At 36.8% G+C, this 26194-nt stretch overlaps 1 protein-coding gene across 4 annotated transcripts in view; it reads left to right on the top strand.

Moving 5' to 3' along the window:
• HEATR5A (HEAT repeat containing 5A) overlaps positions 1–20890 on the top strand; it is a 65127-nt gene extending 44237 nt beyond the window's left edge. For 3 of the 4 annotated variants that reach the window (XM_066188392.1, XM_066188390.1, XM_066188391.1), the window contains 15 exons: positions 1158–1296; positions 2130–2309; positions 3187–3426; positions 4137–4318; positions 6024–6092; positions 6519–6698; positions 8661–8895; positions 9235–9483; positions 11115–11242; positions 12157–12304; positions 12953–13225; positions 15639–15863; positions 17178–17332; positions 18731–18944; positions 19222–20890. In XM_066188392.1, coding sequence (XP_066044489.1) covers positions 1158–1296; positions 2130–2309; positions 3187–3426; positions 4137–4318; positions 6024–6092; positions 6519–6698; positions 8661–8895; positions 9235–9483; positions 11115–11242; positions 12157–12304; positions 12953–13225; positions 15639–15863; positions 17178–17332; positions 18731–18944; positions 19222–19523 — 2919 coding nt within the window. In that variant the 3' untranslated portion in view covers positions 19524–20890. The remainder of the gene's footprint in view (positions 1–1157; positions 1297–2129; positions 2310–3186; positions 3427–4136; positions 4319–6023; positions 6093–6518; positions 6699–8660; positions 8896–9234; positions 9484–11114; positions 11243–12156; positions 12305–12952; positions 13226–15638; positions 15864–17177; positions 17333–18730; positions 18945–19221) is intronic. The other variant, XM_066188393.1, reaches the window with a different exon arrangement.
• Positions 20891–26194: the final 5304 nt, after the last annotated feature.

The raw sequence follows: 26194 nt of genomic DNA, 5'->3' as shown, positions 1-26194 counted from the left end.
AATATATATTAGTCATTTTGACTAACATATATTGGCCTGTTGGTAACAAATGAGAAGCAGAGCCTAACACAAGATTTTCCTGCAGCAGACACTCAGCTCTATCTGTTTTAAGAATGGTAACATCTTAGGGTACACGACTGCTTAGTTGTGGAGAACAATTTTTTTTTAATGATAACCTAAACTTAATTTAGAAGAAGATGCATAAATATTTATGTAGCCATCTTGCCTGACCACAGAGCTAATTTATCATATCTTTAGGATTTCCTTCAGGGTTGTCTTAAAATTGAAAGAAGCAAATAAAAATCAGTAATCTCCACTCTTAACAAAAACCCTTGAGGCTATGTCTTGGGTTTTTTAAGTGTTTTTCCTTTTTCCAGTAATAGTGGATCTACGATCATGTATTTTCCAGTAAAATAACCCACGGATTGGCCTGTTGGTGTTAAAATATGATGGTACTGTGAACTTTTTTGCTGGAGACTGCTCAGGAGAGCTGTCCTGTCTCAGTGTCATACATTCACCAGTAACTCTTACCCTTTCTCTAAACTTCTCTAAAACATAATTTGTTGTAAACTGAGAATATAATTTTTTTCCAGTGAAACTGCAGCAGTGTTCTCTTTACCCTTTCTTATAAACTTCCTTTCATGCATGGAGTTCTGTTTTACTAAAGCCTGTTTGACTCTCTCACCCTTTGTTTCACTAACATTTCTCTAGTTACATCTGATGATGACTTGTACTGAGTTTTCAAGTCCATTGTATGCATATACCCAGTAGTCAAAGAGTTAGTTGTGCATTGAGACCACAATTCACCTGGCATTGAAGTTAATGGCAGGTTTTGTTCTGTATTGGTTGAGAGGTGGATTCAGCCCCAAACCAATATTGTAAGTTGCCTTTGGAGAGAAAATGCTGAAAGTACTGATACGTTTTGTAAAATTGATTACAGGACTTACAAAACATTTCATTTGGGTGTTAAAAACAAAAAAAAAACCAAAAAAACAAAAACAAACAAAAAAAAAAGGTGAGCAAAAAGAGCATCAATTACATGTTTACTGACTTGACAGATTTGCCATAGCTGCAAGTGTTCAGGAAATACCAGCCTTACTGAGGTATTGCCACAGAGGTTTGTTAGCCATCTTACTGTATCTTCTTGCATGTTTCAGATGAATCTCTGTAGCTCATACTTATTACTGAGACGAGCAGTGGTAGCTTGCTTACGTCAGATTGTGCAAAGAGAAGCTGCTGAAGTATCAGAATATGCTGTTGCACTAGTGAAAGAGAGCAAAGAAGATTTTACTCCAGGTAATGTATTGAAGTTTTGAGATCTAAGAGCTTGACATTGAGACAGTGAATTTTAAGCACACTTTGCTATGGGTGTGAAACGTTTTCTACCTCAGTTGTCTATATAGTACCAAATTATGATAAAATGAAAAAAATGAGGAAATGCAAGGAGAGTTCCAGGGAAACTTAAGCCTATCTAGCCAGTAGCTGTTGTATTAACTTTTTGCTAAAAGGCCTGAGAGTGATAACTAGTTTATCCTCATGTGCATTTCTGTGAGTGAGGAGTGAGTGAGTGGTGTTAAAAATTTATTTCACTTCAGCTTTCAATTCAAGCTCATTTGGAATTTTTCAGAAAAAATAGACCATAGCCATTTTTAAAAACTGCTGATATAAAATTGTAATATTGGTCAAGTAAAAATTGGTCATATAATATAATAAATTACTTCCATGTGTTTGGTTTTGTGCTTTTTTGGAGAATAGTTTAAGCTTCCATTTCAAGCTAAAACACTGCCTTAGAATTACCTTAGGAAGTAAGGTGAGTGAAATAACTTTTTTCAGGACCTGAATGCTGTGGAGATGGTAATGCTGTGAAAATCAGAGTAGGAGTCTTATTTTTTGCTGGGGTAATTTTCTTCCTGTTGTTACTATGTTTCTGTAAAAGCTTAACATTTGTTTTGTGTTCATAAGTTAGCTGTAGTGTTAAAGTGAAAAATATAATTGTTTCAAAAATATTTCAGGGCTAGTAAGTACTTGTTCAGAAGCTACTCTGTGTTCAACCTTCAGTGGGGTTTCTGTTATCATTACTTCAGTTTTGTGATGTACAGTACTCAGCTCACAGATTTTGTTCTTAGCAGATGTGAACATCAGAGAAATAGGCCTGGAGGGGGCATTGCTGGGCTTGCTGGACAAAGAATTGGATCCAAGATTGTGCCAAGATATCAAAGAGACTCTGACTCATATGCTTACTTCAATGGCAGTTGAGAAGCTCTCTTTCTGGCTGAAGCTTTGTAAAGATGTTCTTGCTGCCTCTGCTGGTAAGTCTTAATACACTGTAGTTGAGAACACAATCAAAATAAGGCCTGCAGCAGTCACTGTGTCACTGAGGGGAAGTGTTCAAGTTGCTTGAATGTTTGCCATTTATGAAGTGTATAATCATCATTGATACTGAAAGATTGGATCCTTTAACTTACTTCCTTCAGAGGAATGCCTTCCTCTCTTCTGATTGCCTTTTCCCCATTGAACAAGTTCATGTAAACATCTTAGTATGTGTTGTCTGTTCATATTCTTGTTGATTTATACTCCTAATATTAATTAATTTCCATATCAGGAATGGAAATAGAGAATAGGTTTGAGCTTGTGAATTCTGTGCAATTACCTGCAAGAAAAGTATTCTGAGCAGCTCTTCTGTTAGTAATAGAACTGATGCAGGTTTATTATATCATAATGGAACTCCTGACCACACAAAATCAATTACTGTGCCAAATATTGGCAGGGATGAAGAAAATTCTTTCACCTGCAGTGCAGGAGAAAAACTTCTTGCATTTAGACTTTTTGATTTGAAACAGTACTAGCTTCTAATGCATCACACTTATTTTAAAAGGGCTATTTTCTTTTTGGTTCTTTCACTGCAGTTCTTAATTTACTTTTGTGGTATTGATCTTGTCTTCCAGTAAGTAATATCAATCAAACATTGACAGTTTCATTGTATTTAAATTCTAGCATTTACTTTAAGATACCAAGATTGAAGGGAGTCATCATGAATTTGAGGCTACAGATAGACTTTGAAGAGATTTCTTTCTGTAGGTTTCAGTTACTGTAAGAAAGAATATTATGTTATGTTTGTTATATTATTTTATGTTAAATGTTATGTTATTTTATGTTATTTGTTATATTATATTCTGTTAAATACAGATTTCAATACAGTAGCATCAATAGATACCACTCAAGAAGAGGAAACTGTCAAAGGGGATGATGTATCGGTATTAACATCTGACAGTGATGACAGGTTCCATCCTTTCCGAAATCCACGATGGTCCACCAGAGTTTTTGCTGCAGAGTGTGTTTGTAAAATTATAAGCCAGTGTGAAAATGCAGGCAGTGCACATTTTGACATAACTTTGGCTCAGGAGAGAAAACAACGTGATTCAAGAGGTATGTGTTAAGCACTGGAAGAATTTCATAGAATGCAAACTATGCTTGAAATAAGTATTAGCTCTTTGCATCTTAATGAAATTCATCATAAATTTGTTGTTTGTAGTCAATGAAGCCTCTAATTACTCTGTTTGGAAGCCTGTAATCTTTAAAGTGTAGAGAAATTTTTATTTGCTAAAAGAATGGCATGACTGCAGCGTTTACACTCAGTTTCCTGGTTATAGTGCCATGGTGTATGTGTAGGTAGGCGTTGTTTCTGTGTAAGCACTGCCAGTCACAAGTGATAGCTGGCACCAGCCTACAGCATCACAGTTTGGTGTCTGAGAGTATGACTTTAAAAAATGCCTCTTTTTTTTCTTTCCATAATTTGCATAGCTACCAATGTCATTTTTCAGTGCCTCTCTGTTTATCTGGAGGTGTTTTCCTCAACACTCTTTTAGAAAATCTGTCTCATACATGAAGATATTTATACTTTCTTCTAAGTACTTTTTTTTCCCTACATTTAAATGGAAAGCAGACTAGATCAGCTAACGTAAGGAAGCCAAGTAAAACTGATCTATGTGTAAGCTGCCTGAAGTGAATCCTTGATACTTATTAAGGTAAAATGTAAAATACGCGTTTTGAAAACGTTTAGAACAGTCCTATAAAACACATTATGTCTGAATTTAAATCTAATGGAACTATTTTCTTTTTTAAATTTCTGTTTTCAGATGACTTTTTGGTATTGCATTTAGCTGACTTGGTCCGTATGGCTTTTATGGCTGCCACAGATCACAGTGATCAACTTCGTCTTTCTGGGCTTCAAATGTTGCAAATCATTGTTCGGAAGTTTGCAGCTGTTCCAGAACCAGAGTTTCCAGGTCACGTAATCCTGGAGCAATATCAAGCCAATGTAAGCCGCATTGATAATAATTTACAAAAGTTTAGAGTAATTTAGAGTTACAGTCAATTCTAAAAGATATTTCCATTCACAATGTGTAGGTACAGAGCTGGGTTTCAGTTACTTTGTTACTGAAGTATTGTTAATTTATTCAGAATTAACTTCCTTAGAAATCATCTTTTCAGTTGGCATATAATTTTTTAGCCCCAAAGTTTTTCAAGTTTCAGCATTTTTCCCTCTTGAATACAGCAAAACCAAAATAGATCATTGGTGGGGCTTTTTTGGAAAGCATTGGTTTTAGGGTGCAAAACTATTGCAAGAAGTGTTAGGAATAACTACAATTTTAAACTCTACTTAGAAATAAGTAGATTTTGCACAGCAGCCATCGCATTTGGAGGTCTTGGCCAATAAACAAGCTAGAGAAGTGTGGATGGTATTCATAAGGTCCATTTCAGTTAAGTCTTGGTTTAGATTTAGAGAAAAAATGTCCTGGTCATTTAGCATTCCAGACCACACTTGTGTTAAATATGACAGACAGCTGTGTTAAGTCTCATAATAGCCTCAATTTCTAGCAGACACTGAACAGAGCAGATCACTTTCTCTCTTAGAATTGGAGAGACACTGAAGACTTCTTGACCTACTTTGATCTTGGTTTTGCCCTTGTAATTCTATTTTTTTGGCACTCCTTCGTGGGAAGGAAGTGCCTTGGTCTAGTCTGAAGCTATCAAGGTAAAAACAAACCATCTGTCCTTGCTGTCCAAAACCATCAAGCAGGTCACAAGTAAAGCTAATAATTTTCCTTTTAAGCTTCAGTACCTTTAAAGTGTTTCTGCTAATACTGTGTACAGATCTCATCAGCTGTTTCATGTAAGTTTAAGAGATGTGAAACTGTTAAAAAATCAAGTCTACATTGTCTGATCTTTTTCCTTAAAAATATAATAATCCAGAAGAAGATGGATATAATTTTTCTGGACTTAAGTAATGACTTCCTAAAATCTTGTTCAGAAGTTCCATAAAATGAAATCTCAGCTTTAGAGGGTCTTAAGAAATAGTCATTAATTGCCATTAAAAACAAATCCTTCTCACTTATTTCACAAACATTTGTTATAGTACTTGCTCTTTGGGATGGAAATGTAGTACATCAAACTTAAATGTGAGTTTTCAAATATGTGCTAAAGCAGCTAGGGAATCTTTTATTAGTGAAATGGTTTTCAACAGTGCGAGTAGGTAAAATCTCTGTGTTTGTGTATTCTTCATTAGGTAAATGGGGCTTGTGCTCTCTCCTTTTTTCACTTTGCAAAGTTGACCAGCTTCAGTTGGCTGTTTTCTTAAATCTGTATTCCTTCTGAGTAAGGAAATGTCACTCACGAGGTGTATTGCAAGTGTTTCATGGTTGAGAATATTGCTTTTTCTTTTGTGGGCTCCTCATCAAGTCAAGCATCCAGGGAGGAAGACATTACTGTTTCTGTTTTAGACTGCAAAAAATAGTCAACTCTGAAGACCCTTCTCAAAGAGAACGATGTCTTCAGTGTAAGCAAAACAATAGAAGTGTGACTGAAACTGTTTCTCTGCTCTTTAATCTCACTGAATCAGTCTGTGAAAAAATGACGAAGGAGCTGAGCTTTATAAAGGAAAACTGTAACAAAGTCTGATTATGAAGGGTAAGTCTTTAGTTGATTGTTCACTGTGTATTAAATATTGTGTAACTTCTTTTTAGGTTGGAGCAGCACTTAGGCCTGCCTTTGCTCCTGAAACTCCTCCTGATGTCACAGCAAAAGCATGTCAGGCAAGTGTTGAAAGTTAGAGGTCTCTTAGGTAATAGACCCTCTGAAATTTTTTTTTGCTTGATATGCAACACAAGAAAAAGGAAAGAAACCCTCTAACTTTAAATCCTCCATTCACAAAAGATAACGTCACCTGTGTTACCTCTATATTGTGACAACTCAAAGATTTTTAAAGTCATTTTAAAGTCTTTTGAGAAACTTTGTTGCAGCTGATATTTTGGCCATTATTTGTGACACCCCACTAATGTTTTGGTTTTCACTGCTTAAGTATATACTAAACTGAGATGTCATGTAATATTTGTTATTGTCTGAGAGTAACTGTATCTTGGTAGAAATTAAATCTGGCTCTCATAATTTTAGAGATGGAAAAAAGAGTATCCAGTGGTGTTTTTCTCTTGTTCCTCATTGTTTCTGTTTCACAACACTAGGTATGCAGTGCCTGGATAGCAAGTGGTGTAGTAAGTGATCTTAATGACCTTCGAAGGGTTCACCAGTTGCTTGTGTCCTCTTTGCTCAAAGTGCAGGCTGGAAAAGAAGCACAAAATCATCAATATAATGAAAGCACCTCAACGATGGAAGTACTAGCTGTCCTTAAGGCTTGGGCAGAGGTTAGTATAGCAGCTCTGCGATGTTAGTCTTGATATCAGGTCGGTGAGTTAGAACCTTTCAGACAGAATTTTCAGGAATTTCTAACATTATTCTTCAAATAGATGGTACTGACCTTTTGCTTTGCTTTGCTACCTCTAAAAGTACATGAACTTTGTAAACTTGACAAAAGTGCTGGTAATTAAACTGGTTTTATTATACTATACATTAAGAATAATGTATCATACTAAAAAATATGAATTCCTTAATATATTCGAATAGTTCAATATTGATTTGAAATCGTGTGTTATAAATGGTTATGGTGATGGTCCACTCAGTGTGCTATTTTAAATAGGTGTCATTTTTTTCATTATCTGTTGGCATTTTATATTTTAGAAATAGATCTTTTAAACTAATACTGTCAGTTCAGTACTGCTTTAGTTAAATTAAAATCACCTCGTGTGAATGAATACTTGTTTTAATATGTGTAAATGCAAGGTTAATTATTTAAAAGTCAAAAATGTGAACCATGTACGCCACCTCCAAAAGATGTGGCCAAGATAATGGCCTTGGATAATGATGGTTGATAACCAGCTAAAGATGAGCATGTTATGAAGGTGGATGATATTTCAGTGTATACCTGGGAAGGTACTTTGGAGGAGAAAATAGGCAATAGGTAGTTTTTATGTAAACGTTTGTAGAAAAAAATTCCAGTGTTAAAAGTGCATATTTGGGAACAGATATTGACAAAATAACAAAGCCCTTGGAGATAAGCTAGCAGGTGGGAATAAAAATTTTGAAAACATTCTTACATTTAGAGGTTTAAATAGATTGGTCTGTTAAATGTATTCAGGAAAAGATAAAGTACTGTGATCAATTTAAAATCATTACATGAAGAAAAGGTATTTAATAGCATATAACAACCTTTCACTGATCAGAAGCCAGGACAAAATTCAGACCAGATGTGAGGCTCAACTTTCAGAAGTGAAGATCTGTGGATTGTTCCAGCCTATAAGTAAGATCACTAAAAGTCTTCAAAGGCAACTCTGTCAAGCTTCCTATAAGCTTTTGTGACCTGTAATTTACGAATATTTCACTAAAGCCCTAGGTGGTTCCTTCTCCTTTAGAATCTTACCTATTTATTGTTTACAGAAATTGAAGGAATTCCCCTATCGTGTTGCTGCAGGGAGGTGGGAGACAAGGACTTGGTGTGTGTTTATTTGCTGGTCTGGGACAGCCTCACTACAACTAGCAAACGTGAAAAAGATGCAGAAATCATAATTACAGGAGACTAGTATTCAACATAGCTGACTTGAGATTCTTTGAATCTAAATGTGTGCTTTATAGTTGAGAAGAGCTTCCCTCCAGGGGCATTTTGGAGAGACTACAGAGAGCTGTTTGTCTGAAACATTCTCAATTCTGTCTTTTTGATAAGCAGAGAGGTATCTAGGGAAATGAACACTGAAATTAACCCTATAGATGGTAACACCCAAAGTTTGCAAAGTATGCAAGATTGTACTCTTCATTCTTTACTGCTAACAGAAAGTAACATAATTTTGAGAAGTCAGTTTCAAGTGCCATATAGCATTTCAGTTAAAAAGAACATTTAGGAAGGAGTTAACTTGTTTCCAAATCATTATTACTGGTATATTATTTGAAAATTCTTGCGTTTTGTAGCTATAACAGGGTTTGATGGTTGGAAGCAGAAACTGGACAAATAATACATCAATTTTTAAGAACAGGGTACTTAATTACAGATAGGAATTTTAGTAGTTTTCCCCTTTTTGGGGATTCTTGCATCATGGTTAGCTGGGGAAAGGATTCAGAACGTTTAGAGAATAAGTGTTTGTTCATCCATGCTTGCTGGACTTGAAGCAGAAATAGATTCTAGGAAATCTCATGCCTGTTCAATAGGCAGTCGTGCTAATGATTACAGTAGTTTTCCAAGTATTAATATTTGTAACTCTATCCAAATATATCAACAGGTTTACATAGTTGCAGTTGAAAAGCAGAAAAACCAAAGTGATACAAACAAGCACTGTTTAAAAATTGCAAACTCCTCGGAAGAAAGCTACAGAGATGCAACATTTTCAGCCAGTGGTCTTCTGGAGTTGGTACAGACAGATCTGGGAACACTGAGCAAGCTCTGGCTTGCTGCACTTCAGGATTTTGCTCTCTTAACTTTGCCTCCAGAATATGCATTGCAACTACCTGCTGAAGGTAAAAAGGCAAATGAGTTGTGTTTTCATTTTTATAGAGAATAAGCCTACTTATGGACCTATTTAAAGATCAGGGCTGGTTTTGAGAGCAGAGGTTTCGTAGATGTGAAGAGTGGTTTGGTATTCTTATTCATTGGTTATCTTTATGGTTGAAAGAAGAAGTGGGTAATCTGTTGCACTCTGTCCAAATAAATCTAGATGAAGTGCCCTCATTGGTTTGAATTTTAGTACCAAACATTGAAAAAAAATTCATACACAGAACACAATCCCGTTTTAAGAATGAGAAAATACAGTAGTTGAAAATAAATTACACCCTTAAAACTATTTTTTTTTCTTGTAGGTGGTACATTTTATACAGCGGAGACAATTGAAAATGCCAGACCTCATTACTACAACTCCTGGGCACTGATACTTTATGCGACAGCTTTATGGCTCACTAGCACAGGTTTCGTTGTTCTTGATCCAGATGAAGGAGTTACAAATCTCTCCAGACCTGTTACCCCAACTACCATGTGTCAAGATTCTTCTACCAGGCCCTTGGTGAAATCTCCTGAGGATGTGAACACTGACAGATTTCATCTTATCTTGGGTTAGTGAGTGCATAGTCTTAGTGAGTGAGTGCATAGTCTGCCTAGATGCTGTAACTCAAAATGTAGATAAAACGGTTAGCCAAAAAAAAAAATTATTCAAATTTAACTGCATCATTCAATATTGCATCTTTCAGAAAAACATACAGTCAGAAGAATTTTAAGTCCTAGTAAGAAAATCATAAGGCATTTTCTCAAATGTGGTACAAAAACCACTGTGAGCTAAACAAGGCCTAAACATATACTTATTGCTCTGCTCATAACCATGCAAGTTCAAGGGTGGATTTTACAGTGTTTGTACCAGTACAGTTACAAAGTATATGGATTAGTTTCACTGAAATACAGTTATACATCACACAATAGTTTATAGGTTGATAAGGACTTGGGGAGGTCATTTTGTCCACCTCCTGCTCAAGCAGGGTCACATAAAGCCAGGTGCCCAGGACCATGTCAGCTTTTGAATATCTGTGTGGCTGGAGACTCAAGCTCTTTGGACAGCCTGTGACAGCGCTCAGTCACCCACACAGTAAAACGTGTTTCTTTACATTCATATAAAGCTCTGTTAAGCCTCCACTACTGCAGGAGCTAATCAGGTAGTTGAATTCAGTCCCAGTTTTTCTAAGTTTGCACAATCAGGCATTTCTGGTTATATTTTTTTCTTGATCTCTATTTTGTATCCTACTTTTGTAACCTCTTTTTGGAATAAGTTTGTGTGACTTGATGGCATGTGTCTTCTTTTGAATCCCAGTCTTTCTGCAGAGAGCCAGCTCCCTTTTGAGCTCCGTTGCTCTGTCAGTTAGAAGTGGGACTTCTGATATAAAAGCTGCTCATTTCCCCTTCTTCCTCTACTGCTTAGTGCATCAATTTTCATGCACTTGACCGTGGGTATCTGGCTTGTTTATTCTGCTTTTGAGTAAAATAGCATTTTAATTTTCATTCCCTACAGAGAAACTGAAAGAATTTAAAACTGCTTTTCTGTTGCACAGCTATTGTTTAGTGGACATTAATTGGTTTCTCAAGTCATCACACATTTTGGAATTACAGCTGTACAACTGGAATGAGAATATGGATTGTAGTTTATATGAAGGTTATCTCCAATAAGTCCTGAAAGCTAAGAAAAAAGATAACTCTTATCTACTCTAGGATTTGCAAGCTTTGGCTTCATGTAATTTACTTACTGCTGGTTATCTAGTTGTGGTAGTTAGCATTTTTAGGTTGTTTTTAATGGGAAGATAAAGCCTCAGCCATAGAGTTTGTGAACTACTGTTACTTTCAGCGTTTTCTTCTATTACATAAATCAGAGTGATCAGGCAATTATTCTGCTATATATTCATTTTGAATTGTCCTGTCTGCTCATTAGATCTCATATTTTATTCAGAAATTGCTGGGGGTTTATTTATGTTAGTAGGCAGTTATAATTGGTTCTTATACTGTCTAGATGGTGAAGTTTTTTGTATTGTTTGATGGAAATAAAGGTCTTACCCCAAGGTATTAGCAATAGGAGATGAATCCACTTAAAATGCTACTTCTGTGGTTGCTCAACCTTCTAACCTTCTGTGAGGTTACTTAGTAATGGAAAAAAATACTTAAAATTTCAAGTACACATGGATTTTTTTTTTTCTGATGCTTACAGGAATTAGTGTGGAGTTCCTGTGCTCTCCTCGATCAGATGCAGCAATGGAGAACATTATTGCCTGCTTACATGCCCTGCAGGCACTCTTCGAGGTTCCATGGCCAAGGTCTAAAATAGGTGGTGATCAGGTAATGCATAATGACCAAATGTCCCCTAGAATTAAGGCATAGTTTCAGTCTGGACTTAGTTTTAGTACTACTGCAATCTCTTGTATTTCCAGGAATCTTCAACATATAAGTAGTAGGTAAATTATATGCTTTACCCAAATCCAAAACTGTAGAGGGAGAAGATAAAAAAAAAGAACACAACATGGAACCTGTAAGGTGAGGGGCCGAGAATTTGACGACATTTCACCAGGAGGGAGTAATTAGATAGTAGGATGAGAGCGAGGTAAAGACAAAATTCTGGAAAAGAGAGTTCTCTTTCTCTCTATAAAGGCATAGTTGAATTAATTCTGTTGTAAAAAAGTTGATAAAAGGAGACTGGACTAAAGCAGTGATACTAAAAAAAACCAAAACAAGGCTAAACAAAAAAAAGAAAAAAAACCCCATACCACAACAGTGATCCTAAAAAGAAGTTGTAATCTGAAATTTCTTTTTTTTTATTCTTTGAATTAAGGTTTATACCATCCCATCTGCCATGCAGTTGTCTAACCCAGTGCAAGTGATAAAGCCTGTGGACTTGGCTAAATTCTGTGATTGTTGATGCTCTGTCCAAGGAAATACCATGTAGTAGGGGTACAGTGTAGTGTCCCCACCTTCAAGAGTTAAGAAACCAGAAGATAAAGATTACTTCAGCTTTTTTAGTTGCCCTATATCTTAAATAACTCTGATAACTGTTTTGTTGGGAGAATTGATAGGGACTGCTGGTACTGGGAGCCAGGAGCTGGATGGTGAAGAAAATGCCAACTCCTATGATTGTATCATTTACATTGTGTTTCGTAGATCAATCAGAGTAATACTGTTGGCTTTAACAAGTATGAACAAGTTCCTAAAACTCCTGCGTTAAAATTAAAATATATTAGATGTTTTTCTCACTGTAGGAGTTGGGGGTAGAGCTGCTGAATGTTTTGCATCGACTGATACTGACCAGGGAGTCACCTGATATTCAGCTTGCTGCCCTTGAAGTGGTTCGCTTGATTCTTTTTGCAGCTCAGGAACATGTGAAGGAAAAGCGGAGAAGTGCAGAAGGTACAGTACTGTATGAGATGTTTGACTACCTATTATCAGCTATTCAAAATTAAAGCAATTCTTTCTTTCATGTGTCTTTCTTGAAGTGTTTCACAGTTGGATTCTAATTCTATTAAGATGGTCCAGGTTCCTGACATTAGAAATTCAGGTGCTACGATAGATAGCAGGTGGTTTAGGTGTTGAACCGAGGACAGTGAGGAGAAAAACTGCAGAAACTGCCGCTGGGTGGCGTCAGGGAGAGAGGAGTCCTAGGGAAAAGCTGGGGTCAGCTGCAATTGAGCAATGGACAAACTGGGCACACACAGCTGTTACAAGCCAGGTTCCAATAGTTCCTCTGATTGTAACTTCCTAACATCCATTTTCTAAAAGGAAAAAACTGCGAGAAGAATCAAAATGCTTGTATCAGGTGACATCATATTGGCTTGGTGCCTCAGGATCTCGTATGGCACCCTTTTGCCTTTTGGCAATCACTGCACAGTTTGCTTATTCAGAAGGATGGGTGTTTGCTTGTAGAATTTTGAACACATACCCATGCACGTATATATGTGTCAAGATTATAATTTGGTGCTGACACAATCTTAAGAAGTAAACTTTTTGGAAACAAGTCACAGCCTGTAGACTTCTGCCATATTTTTGTTTTTCTTGCAGTTGATGATGGTGCTGCAGAAAAGGAAACATTACCAGAATTTGGAGAAGGCAAAGACACGGGGGGACTGGTGCCTGGGAAATCATTAGTCTTCGCAACATTGGAGCTGTGTGTTTGTATTCTTGTCAGACAGCTTCCCCAGCTCAACCCTAAATTAACTTACAGCCCTGCAGTTCCGCCTAGAAAACATCTGTTGCTGTCAGAAGATGGAAGTAGACTGGTAGCAGCAGCATTAGTTATTCTCTCTGATGTTCCTTCAATCTGCTCTCCTGAAGGTATGCTGTTTCATCACAAGAAAAGATAAATGAAAGAATATTAGGCCCTTCTCTCCCTTTCTTATTGCCTAATTTTCTTAGCCAAGTCTGGCAGCAAGTTTTGTTGATTTGCTTGTGACAATTTCCTTTTCTAATCATTTTTAGACTGTCAAATTGCAAAACAAGTTACAAAACTGAAGCAATTAAATTAGTAGTTGCTCTTTTCTTCCCACCCTAAAGCAGTGCAATTAATAGATTCATTTTTTACTGGGAAGTATACAACAGCCACATGATTATATGGTACTTGAATTGTCTGTTCTGGAACATACAATGCAGACAAATTAAATTTAAAAGGGAAATGTTACCTTTCCATCATTTGAGCATTAACAAACAGCTGCAAGGAATTACGGTTGAATTCTCAGATTACTTGACTTTTAGCCATGATTCATTTTGGATTCGCTCCAAACTTTAGGATGGTTCCCCACCACCAAGCCTCAATATCATGTTCATACGTATAACCTTTTCAGTACTGTTACGGCCACACAAACCATTTCTGCCCTATTCCTCTGTTCCCACCTTAAGTATTGTTGTTATACCTCATGCAAATTTTTGGCATTTAACACCCCTAAAAATTTATTTTTAAAAAAAGATTTGTTCTCTGTTAAATGATTCTTCTATAAAATATGATACTCCAAATGGAATAGCTGGCAGTCCTTGCAATCCTTATAAGGTGATGATATGCTTTCTCATTTCCATCTGCCGCCTGTTATTTATCAATTCAAAGTGAAAGGAAATAAACATAGCATCACCTAGATCTGAGGACAACTATCTTGTATGAAAAATAATCTGTGATTTTTTTCTCACTGTAGTTGTTTTTGTATTTACCTGTCCATGTTTTTCCACAAACAATTAGCTTGCAGAAACAGACCACAGGGAATGTTTACACTAGAGAAGTTAAGCATTTTGTTCAGGTGACTAAAAAGAGGAGCTTAAGCTTGCTTATACAGTCAGTTGAATAAGGAAGCAGCTCCAAAGGTCATCTCATAATCAAAGAGATGAGAATTCCTCTGTGGAATTGCATAATTTTTTTCCCTTTAGTAGGTAACTAAGTTACTCTACCCTACCTACCCATCCCCTTTAGTAGGACTGAAGTTACAGTCCTGTGACTGCCGTGTCTCTTACTTCAGGCACCAACATATCATGATATGTTTGCATAAAAAGATTTGCAAGTAAATTATGTTCATGACCTACATTTCCTACTGAATTTCAACTGTAAATTTTCAAAGACTTGGCTGTTCAAAAATAGATGTCCTCGGTTTCAGGAAGTACTTACACATAAGTCAGAGACCCTCATTATTCAAAAGGTCTCTCGTGAACATCAGTGTATTAAAATCTTAAAAGCATAAGCATTTTGCTGTTTAGGCAATGAGATAAGCATATTAAGTCATATGGTTTACTCTGTGCTTTGCTGCGTCATAACTTAGGACAGGAGGAACACATAAGTATGCAGGTTTCTAGATTGCCAATATGTGCAGAATTCTGTATTGCTATTAGATTCCAAGACATCAAAATAAGCGAAACTGCTATGCCACGTTATTCCTGTAAATTTTAGAACATTTTTAGGAGTCTCTTGCTATGACTGATCAACTATCAGATTCTCAGGCATGAAAATCTCTTTAGTAGCCTATGGAGCAATCTGCTTCTCTCCTTAGGTCTTCTCTTTTCCAAGATTTTTTTAGAAGTTTCTATTTAAATTCTAGGGGGTTTTATACATATATTTATTCTGAATTCCTTATTACCCTTACTAAATTCTTGACTTCAGTGATTTCCTGGAGCTATGGCATGCTTAGCTAACCACACATCATGTGGTAGAAGGATTTCCTCTTGCCAGTTTTGAAATTGACCCCTGTAATTTCCCTCACTGTATTGTCTTCAGGTGCAAAATATACTTAGATGCTTATACTTTGTTTTCTACTCTTCTTTCTATATAGTAGTATATACAAAGAATATACTATGTACCAGTATATATACTAGTATATACTGTATACACTACTATACTTTATATACTTCCATGGCTTCTCTTCCATGAGAACCACCTCCTCAGTGGTTCTGATCTTTCTGTTCTTACTTTTCTCTGAATATGACCTAAGTCCACACTTCATGTAATAAAATCATCAAGGAAAAGATCTACAATGCTTTTTTTAAAGGGGAAGAAATTTAAGTTCCCTTAAGCAGTCCAGCTCCCTGTTTGCTGCAGCAGGCCACATGATATTTCAAATCTTTTCTTCAAATTACCCGTTCATAGATATGCTTAAAAGTGATAAAAAATTATAAATAAAAAAAATAAATTCAAGAAAACTGCCTCAATTTTTAAAATATAAAAGGTACCTGCATTTTTAAAATTTCTGTGAAATTAATTTGCATTGTTTTACAGGAAGTGTTTCGGTTCTTCCTACTATTTTATACCTAATTATTGGAGTACTTAAAGAAACTGCTGTGAAATTGCAAGATGGCCAGTTACCTCTGACAGTTGCTGCATCTCTACAAGCTCTTAAAGGACTCTTGTCTTCTCCAATGGCTCGAGCAGAGAAGAGTCAGAATGCTTGGACTGATCTTCTACGTAGTGCTTTGGTCACAGTGCTTGACTGTTGGGATCAAGGTAAGCAAGAATTTTGGGTTTTTGAGTTAAGAATGAGAAACGTTTGTGTGAAATTTTGTTTGGTTTTATTTAAATTGAATTCATGCACACCTAAAAAAGACTTCTCTTTTAGTCACAGGAGAATTAGCTGGTTACCAAATACTGTTGAAACTGTAGTTTAGTCTTATTCCTACAGTCCATATGAGAAGTCACCATATATAAAAGTATAGATGTGGGTGTTGTGATTTAAGCCCAGCTGGAAATTAAGCACCACGTAGCCACTCACTCAACCCCCACTCCCTCTTCCCCCCACCCTAGTGGACTGGGGAGAAGAGTCAAAGTAAAACTTTTCTGTTGAGATAAGAACAGTTTAATAATTGAAACTAAAGTAAAATAAAGTAATAATGGTAAATGATAGTAATAATGAAAACAAAAAGAGAAAAACAAGTGATGCACTGTTCAGTTGCTTACCACCTTCTGACCAATGCCAGACCCCCCTTCCTGCACCAGAATCATCTGCCCTTCCAAGTAACTCCTCCCAGTTTATTTACTGGGCATGATGTTCTGTGGTGTGCAGTATCCCGTTGGTCAGTTCGGGTCACCCATCCCAGCCATGCTCCCTCCCAGTTTCATGTGCTTATCTTCTCTCTGGCACAGCATGAGACTAGGGAAAAAGTCCTTGACTCAGGACAAACACATCTTAGCAAAAGTCAAAACATCAGTGTGCTATCAACCCTATTCTCATTCTGAATCCAAAACACAGTGCTGCAACAGCTACTGGAAACAGCTACTAGTGTCTCTAGTGAAGCAAAGGGTATTAAAACAGTAGTGCAAGAAAAGAATCTTTTGTCTTGAATCTGTTTACTGTGTGCTGCTGCTTCAACTTCCTGAGGTTGTAGTATTTTCATTATTCCTTATGTTTAATCTCTCACGTTGTAATTTGTTGTTGGAACTTGTCTTTACAAAATTGTTTAAAACATATAGCAAAAGAATATACATTCTAAATGCAAATTTTATATTATTCTCAAATAGATTGTATTCTAATATGTCATACCAGCTCTTCAAAGATATTTATTGGACTTTATACAAAGAAACAATGGAATAGGAGTATGCTATAATTTCAAAATATGCATATGATCACCCCTGAATTCCCATTTTGGCCTTGACTTTTATTGCAGTAAAAGTCCATCTCAGTGTATCAGAGGATGTCATGTATTTGAGAACAGAGGTTCCTAAAGAAATGTAGACCTTGATATTTCTATTCCACCTCTTTGTACCACTTAAACTCATACGATTTTTAATGCAAATCTAACAATTTTCTTATTTTGTTGATAGTAGATGGCCTTCTCCAAGAACTCGATGAAGTCAGCCTTCTTACTGCTATTACAGTATTTGTTGTGTCTACCAGCCCAGAAGTTACTACTGTGGAGTGCCTTCAGAAGCGTTGTATTGAGAAGTTTAAAACAACACTTGACTCAAAAGATCCTCTTGTATGTACGGGTGACTATATTAGAATGTCACTACCATACTGAGTGCATATTAGCTTATTTTAGTTCTGTTGCTAGTCCTGTGTGTTGATGGAGGTTAATTCTCTCCTGACTATATCTGTTGTATTTTAAAATACAGTTTGGACAAGTGAGCAAGAGCATGTCCAGCAGTGCATTTAATCATTGTTCTGTATGCAGTTCTGTATTCCTGTTATTTTTTTTTTACTGTGTTAGACTCAGTGCTCTATACATTGCTAAGTACACATCACAGTTGTGTCGTGTTTCAGGCACTTGTCAAATTTTATTTTTTCATTTTATCTTCAACACACAGATACTGTCTTTTGCACAGGAAATCCCTCAGCTGTGAGTCTTTGGGAGCTGGAACAAGTACCACTACAAAACCATTACACTCCCATAAGTATCAGCTCCTGGCCACTGCTGGATGCAGCTTACTGAACTAGATTAATGCTTTGTTCTGACCTAGCATAAGTATTTTCATGTAGTGGCATTAGATTATAGTGCCACAATTTATGTATTACTGTCCTTCACCTAAAAAATATAACGTATTGGGGAAAAATAGTATTTATACAAATGGCTTTTTCAGGTGTTGGGACTACCTCACTTTCAAAGTTCAGCTCTGAAAACAACATGCATTAGATTTCATATTTGTTAGAATTCACTGTAAGCTGCTTTTCTTGCATCTCCTCTATATATATTTGTGTAGTAATAAAAAATTAAACAAAGTTTCATTTACTTGAGAAATAACTGTAAGACAATACTTTTTTATTTATCAGTACATTCCTAATATTGTAAACTTTGGTTTTCACTGTTAGGAAACTGAAAATGCCAAATATGACTGCAAGGAAATATTAGCATGCATTTGCAAATTTCATCCAAGTATTTAGGCATCAGAACTGTTCAAAAATTATGTGGGAACTTGGCAGTTTCAGTCCTATTGACTTCCAAAGAGATGCAAACTACTGCACCATTTAAGGCATTTTAAATTGTGCCTACAATTTGACAGGGGTGTTGGTTATATTTTAAGCACCACTTTTTTGGTATTATTGCACTTTTGCTAAGAAGAGAGTATTTTCAAAATAATACTAATCTTCAAACAAGAGTAGGGGTTTTTCCTTAACTCAGAAATGTCAGAAGATATAAGATTTGATGGAAAGAAACAGAATGCATTATCTGGTTTCTAATAATAGTTGATTGCAAGTTATAATGCTCTTATAAAATATTATACATGAGCAGCCTACAACCTGATGAATTTTCAAGTTGTGAGGCACATTTTTTCCCCCTCCCAAAAATGTTATCTGCCAAGCTGTTAAGATTTAGAACACCCAGAGATGTATTTTGAACTGAAACACTTCGTAACTGCAAATTTCATTTTCCCTTTAGGTACAGTGTAAATGCTACCAGCTGCTGCACTCCATCTTTCAGCATCCAAACAAAACTGTGTCCTACCCTTACATCCATTCTTTAGCACCATCCATTGTGGGGAAACTGCAGGAAACAGAGAGAGCAAAACCTGAAAATGCTGCTGAACTTCAAGTCATTCAAGAGGGAATAAAGGTGGTTACAGCTCTGACAGCTGCTGCTGAGGAACAGCACCGTAAGTTACTTCCATTTCTTGTACCCAAAGCATTAAAGATGCTCAAAGTTGCCATAAATAACAAACTAAAACCAAAGCGACCACTAGGAATTCAGTTCTGAACACTAATTGCAAACAAACTTGCTCGCAGGAATGTTGGGGTTTTTACCCTACAGTTCAGCTAACATTTGCAGCTTTACAGTTTGAATTAAATGCTCACTGAGAGAAATACTTCCAGTTAGAATTTCACACTATTTTTACAAATTGTGTATTTAAGTTCTGTTTTCAATGTTTATAGGTGCTCACTTGGTGGCCTGCTTTCTTCCCATCCTCATTTCCTTTCTTTTGGATGAAAATGCACTGGTGTCTGCTACAATCTCGGCAAAAAATCTACATGAATTTGCTTTGCAAACTCTGATGCAGATTGGTCCACAGTACTCATCAGTTTTTAAAAAACTAATGGCCTCCTCTCCAACTATGAAAGCCAGGCTTGAGTCAGCTGTTAAAGGCAATCAAGAAAGCATCAAAGTGAAGACTACTAAACAGGCAAAAAATCCTGGGAAAGGTTCAAGCATTCAGCTAAAGACCAATTTTCTTTAAATCCCCATATTGTCATTTTATGCACTTTGATATCAACAGCAAAAAAGTCCCTTTTAATTTCTAATCACAAAGGACTGTCTTGAATTGATCTCGTGCATTTCAGTTTGTATTGAAGTATTACAGAAAGTTTTTAAGAGAAAGCAAGTCTCTAGATAACTTTCTTTTAGTATAAGACTTCTTAAATATCTCTAAACACTAAGAATAAATCAGAGGTCATCAAATCTGTAATTTTTTTTTTTTTTTTTTTTGGACTAAAATATCCAAAATGCACATGCCTATGCTAAAAAAATATAGTGAACTTTACCACAGATCTATTTAGGAGCATCCCACACTTAGCCATTAAGTAAAGTTAACTATTTTTTTTAAATCCATATTTGTCGAAAATAAGTTACTGTAATTGGTTTTTGGATTTAGCTGGGACATAAATTTACTTACAGGTTGTAATCTATGCTAATTACTAATTTAACACACTGCATCGTTCATTAAACAGATTAAATATCCTTGTAAGCCTTATAATAGTTTATTGTTGATCTCAGAAAATTCAACTCAGTAAAGGTAATATGGATAGCTTTAATCCTAATAACATCTTGAGCTGGCCAAGATGTGAGAAATGCTGTGAAATGCAGCTCTACAGTGCCTCTCTGGGGACTGTGGTTCCTTCCAGAGTGGGACTGTCATGCATATGGAAGAATTGACAGGCTTGGTGCCTTGCTGCTTGACACAGTCTCAGTTTTCAGGATGTGTGCTTTGATCAGTTTGTGTTAGGGGAGCCAGGCAATACTTACATATCCTGCCCAGGACTGGACAGCAATTCTAACGTACTGTGCCTCAATTCAGACCTCTGCTCTATCTGGATGGATGTTCCCTGATCTTTGAATGATCGCTGATATGTATGTGTAACTTAATTTCTGTATCTCTGCAGTGACAGATGGAAGTATTTGAAGTCACCTTGTTTTGTGTCTATAAATAGAGTGCAGCAAACTCATAATAAGTATGTAATTAACGTTTTTAGCAAGGAACATATTTTAATAAAGAAAAATAACTATCAAAACGGCAATGGCTGTAAAGTATTTTCTAAGGACAATGTATTGACTTCTTTCTTAATACCAGTATTACCTAAACCAAACACTGTCAAACTGAGGATACTATTTCCTTCTTGAATCTAATTGCTTTAAAAGGAAGAAGAAAAAAAATATTTACAGAACTGAGAAACACACTGTGACTCAGGAAGAGTGTGATGTACTGTATTTTATTAGAAGTTTTGTATATAAATATAATTGTAAATTGTACAGTATTAACAATTTGACCAAAGTTCTAACAATTCTTTTTTCTAATTTACATAAATAAAGCTAATTTTCTTCACTTAATATTTGTCTTGGTTGTTTTATCCAATAGCAGAGGAACTCTGAGGACTTGTATATCAGAAAGTAAGTTGTTGTATGCTGCCTCAAGGAAACTAGTAATAAATGTTTGGGTTGGATGCATCAAGGTCTGTGACTTGACATTGCTGGTCTTCCTCTGCTGTGAGTAAATAAGTAGGATCAGGAAGATTTTTTTGTGTAAATCCCTGTTTTGTGCCAAATGCTAAAGTGTGCGGTCTGTGGGAAGATGGTTGAGATGCCTTCCATCTATCCCTGGAGAACCAGACATCCTTTGTTCCATCTCTTCATTGAAGCCATATTTGTAGCTGCTGGCTGTGTGGAAAGTGACTTATGTTAGATTTGGCACTTACTCATCTTTATCTCATTAGTATTTTTTTATCATGTTGCTTTACCCTTCCAAGTTTACTGGTGGGGTGTTTTGTTTTGTTTTGTTTCCCAAGGCTGCTTCTGGAAAATCATAGATTCTTAGCAAACTTAAAACCTTTAAATGAAACTCAAGTCATGTTTGCCATCAAAATGGCCAAATATATTCCTGAGGCAGTTAGTTACTACCAAAGGTATTTGTGGCTACTTTTTTTTTTCTGTCATGTTTAGCAATGTACCAACATTTTTTTAATGTTGAGAAGACAATCTATTGAAAACCTACTTTGCTCAAAAACTTCTAAGAAGCATATTCAAATTGCAGGAGCACCAAGGAAAGCTGTTAAAAGCCAAAAAATAAAGTTTAGTGCAGCTTAGTCCTAGATTTCTTAGAATGTCTTGTTGCAGTAGCTCACAACTGAGCCATTGAGAAGTGCCATAATTATGTGATTTGACATTTCTTGATCAAGTCTTGTGGCCACATGTGGAAAAGTACCATTTTCAACATGTCTGTGTACTGCAGAAGCAAAAATTATTCCAATAAAGAGAACAGCTGCTAATCCTAATGTCGGTTGTAAATTAGGACAAATGTTTGAGCTTTATTTACCCAGATAATTAATTTATTCATATAGTTAAAATACCTGTGCCCTGAGTTCTGCTTTCTTACGTACACCTAAAACAATGAGTTGCATCACATGAATGATACTACTCATTTAAAATTTTATAAAAGAATCTTACAGATATTATCTTGCTTCAGTTATGAAAAGATTTTGGCCTTTAAATATCAGGTGTCTTCGATGCAGTCTAATGAGGAACTTGCATAATTCTCTTTTTCCTGAAGAAATCAGCAAGACCACAAAGCAGTTTTGGTTTTAAATCCACTGGTTCTTTTTAGGCATTGCTTGACATGCAAGCCCTCATGTTTAGCCAAGCAAAAGAGCCAACATGTGTTTAGCCATAAACCAGAGCCACATTTTCGGCACTCCTGCTTCCTGTGTCCCTTGCCTCCTTTCTGATTTTTTTTGTGCCATTTCTCCACAAGGACCAATACATCTTTTTTTCCAGTAAATTGTCTTTGCAATGAAGCATGTGGCCTGCATGCATGTTTATTTTGTATGTTTCCACTGTTTATACAAGAAGTTTAATGGGGTTGTGTGACTGAAAGATCCTGTCTATGTCTAACCTCAAGTGCATATATACACATACGAGTACATCATGGAATGTACTATTTAAGTGCTATGCAAAAATTATTTGCAGACAACCAACCAGAATTGGTCAAAACTGTGCAAAAGCATCGCATAGCTGGGAATCCATCACACGTGTGGTTCTAACTGGATACAAGTCTGTAGCATTGCAGCTGAAATAGCAGCTTCCCTGTTAGTATTGCTCAGACTAGAGTAAGTCTGAGACTGACTGGTATATTCCAAGGTGCAGAAGTCACCTTCAGGCTGAGAGAGGTATCAGTCCAGTGATGCACATATCACCATAAAATAGGATTACCAAATGCATAGGAAGCACAGCAGATTTTTCTATTAATGGATGTCAGTTGCTAATTGGAATTTCCAAAGAGAGTTTTCCCCTCAAGACTGCCACAGCAGTATCAAAATGAGTTGTTGCAATTGCTGAAGTGATGGAGGGTCTAGGATCGTTTGCTGGTTTATCAGAAGTAACAGTAATACTGCTTAATAGGGAATCAGGTGGAAACTTCAGGAGCATTTCAATATAGCTTTAATTTGAATAAAATTGGATGGATCTGTGACAATAACAACATATGAGAGGTCTCTGTGACAGTCTCCTCTAAAGCATCATCCCTAATCTCAGCACTAGGTATACATGTTTTGTTTTCAGGTTCCTGAAATGTAACTCTCTTATCAGTAGACAGTGAGTCAGAAACAGTTTCCAACTGTTTCCAACATGATGTTCCTTGACCAGTACTGGTCTACTAAATAAACCACTTGTGCTTCCTGCCAGTGAAAACCCTAGCCAATGATACTTTAAAGTAGGCAAGAAAGCAAGGGGGAAAAGCCTTAGACAATTAACACTTTGTTTAGGAAGAACATACAGCAGAGTCTCTCCACTATCTCTTGAAAGTAGCATTGCTTGGTCAGCCCTGATCCCGTGGGTGATCCTAGATACCGCTTTTTGCACATGAGAACCTCTTATCCTAAAAACTGCCTAATAAACTGACTTTTCTGTAGCCAAGTCTTAAAAGAAGTGCTCAGCTTTGTCCACAGCACTCAGGCAGGAGCGACCCTGGAGCCGTTGCAGTAGATGACATTTCACAGAGGACTCCCATACAATTAGCAAGGAGTTGGAAGCAGTTCAAGCTGTTTAATGACAGTGGGCTATAGACTGAAAGACATAAAAATTAAAAAGCATATTTGGCCAAACATGACATGCTCTACCTGCCTTTAACATATTTAAAGTAATGAATACTGAAACCTGATTATGCAAAATGAAATAAGCCAGCTGCATTAGATACATGATGTTATCTGCACAAGGGAACCCTAAAGATGTCAGTGCTATGCAACCAACTTATCCAAAATGTTTGGTTAGTACTTTGATTTTGATGTGCAGTTGTGGATTTTTGAAGCTTTTTTTTCCCCCTAAAATATTCCCTGGATTCTCTGGAGAATAAGTGGTTTATTCCATATAACAATGGAAGGGGAAGTTACATCTAAATATAGAAAAAGTAGGGCTGAAGATATTGTCTGAGAAACAGGTCAGTGAAAAAGCAGGGTTTTAAAACCTCCTGCAGTAACCTCTGTTACATTAACCCAAATTCACTCACTCTGCAGCCAAATATCTGTTTTGGTCTATGGTCCTGTGTCACTTCCATACTCCCGTTTATCTGAAGTGCAAAATCTGACTCTAGAATTCTAGAAGGAAGAATATGGCATCAAATCCCCTTCATCTGTGCTTGAATTCCAGCTGCTTAATGGTGGCACATGCAGGAGGAAAAAAGTTGTGAGGATGAGGAGCAGGCAGAGCAGAGCATATGCACAAACTGTGCCTGTGCCAGTTTGCCAGTAGTGCCTAATATGGACTACTTATTGCACAGAAAAACTTATGTATATATAGAGGTTTGCAGATGAAGAATGATCTGTTTCTAAAAGTTGCTGATAAGGAGCTAAATTTGGTAATGACGAAGATTGATAAAGTCCCATTCTAAGCTACAGCCTTATGATTTGCCATTGTGTAGCCTAAAAAAAGCGTTTTTTAAACTAGTGTTAATATTCATGTATTAAAATTTATGTGAACTATCTCACTGCCAATACAGAATTACTGAGAATCCCTGTTGCCACTAGTGGGTATTTTTTTCTTATTATAACCACCTCTGGGGATGATTTTGTTTATGATGTTTTTGTAAGCATTTTTTCTTCCCACTACATCAGTTCTCTGTGTCCTTTTCCACAAAAAAAGAAGAAGGTTTTGTATGAGACACATTTTCTGTGGAAGTATGAAGTACAGGCCTCAGGGATTCTGGAAACAATTTTGATTTACCTCTAAAAATAGAAATATTATGCAATTTGGAAATACAACCTATCATTATGAAGGCAAATGCTCTTAACGTCATCTTCCCTCATGTAAAATTCATGTCAAACACCAAGAAAAAATTGTCACAGATGTATGCATGTTTTACGAGAAACACAAGGATAACTGGTTCAAGCTGCTGCCACCAAATTAACCTGAAATCCAGTTAGAGGAATAAAATAATTTGCTTATAAGAAAAAAGCAGGTACTTCTTCAAGTGCATATATTAATCAAGGATGGGATGAAGAGAGGAAATAGAAGAGGTAATACAAGTGAATGTGTTTTCCCCTCCAATCTCAGGCACAAGGCAAGCTGGTGTTCAGCTGCCAGGCCACATAGCAATGTGGCCAGGGGGAGGGTGGGAGGGTAGATGGGCTTATTTTTAGTCCATTCCTCCCAGTTCCCTTTTGAAACCAACAAATCTGGGTATAATTTACTTTCATAGATGGAGAATTCTTAAGCTGGTTGGAGAAGGAGTTTCAAGAACGAGTGGTCTTGAGTTGGAGCCACAACCAGTTGGAGCATAGTTCTAGGCACCCTCTAAACCATACAGTAAATGCAGATACATGCAGACGCTTTGGGCTTAAAGACTTGCAGTCTTCTATCCTGATTTTCCCACATGATTTAGGAGATGTGTCCCCATCCGCCTACGGGGAGGAAAGACAGTCAGTGGGCATGGTAGGAACCGCCAAAGTAGCTTTCTCTGTGTGAGGGCAGCTGCACCTGGGGACGATATGAGAGAATTTTTTCTGAGGAGGCAGTTTCCTGCCTTTCCAGTAGGCTTCTGTAGCCACCTGCTCCTCACACAGGCACTTGTGTGATGCCACTGGTCCGTCTCTGTGTGTGTGTGTGTGTGTGTGTGTGTGTGTGTGTGTGTGTTGCTCAGTCACTGACTGTGGCCCAGGTCTGTGCTGAGACTGTTTCTAGTCAAGTGCTACCAGACTGTGTGGATAAATTCAAATGATACATGGCAGTGAGCTGCTCTTCACATTGGTCTGGGCCGCAATGTAAGCGTGTCATTCCCTGAGATCCTTCAGAGCAGCAGTTCCTGAAGCCTGGCAACACACATGTATTTATCCACACAGTGTCCTGCTCATTCTCTGCACTTGCAACAGTGTTCAGAACCATCAGCTGCAATGATTTAGGACAAGAAGCACTCATTCCTAAAGACTCTGGGGATTTTCCTGGCCAAGGCAGAGAAGAAATGGGTATTTGAATGTATTGGCTAGAGAGCAGAGAGACTACAGAAGCAGCTACTGCCTGTGAAAAGCAGCTACTGCCTGTGAAATACGGCTGTTCACCCTCTAGGTTTGTAAAGCTGTGCCTAGACTACACAGAATTCCCCCAAAACAGTTGAATTTTTATTTTTTTTTTTTTAAATCTATGTATTTCTAG

Source organism: Chamaea fasciata, unplaced genomic scaffold, assembly GCF_029207755.1.
Source record: "Chamaea fasciata isolate MVZ Bird 193981 ecotype frontalis unplaced genomic scaffold, bChaFas1.0.hap1 SCAF_7, whole genome shotgun sequence".
Taxonomy (NCBI): Eukaryota; Metazoa; Chordata; class Aves; order Passeriformes; family Sylviidae; genus Chamaea; species Chamaea fasciata.
This window is presented reverse-complemented; position numbering and strand designations above follow the sequence as displayed.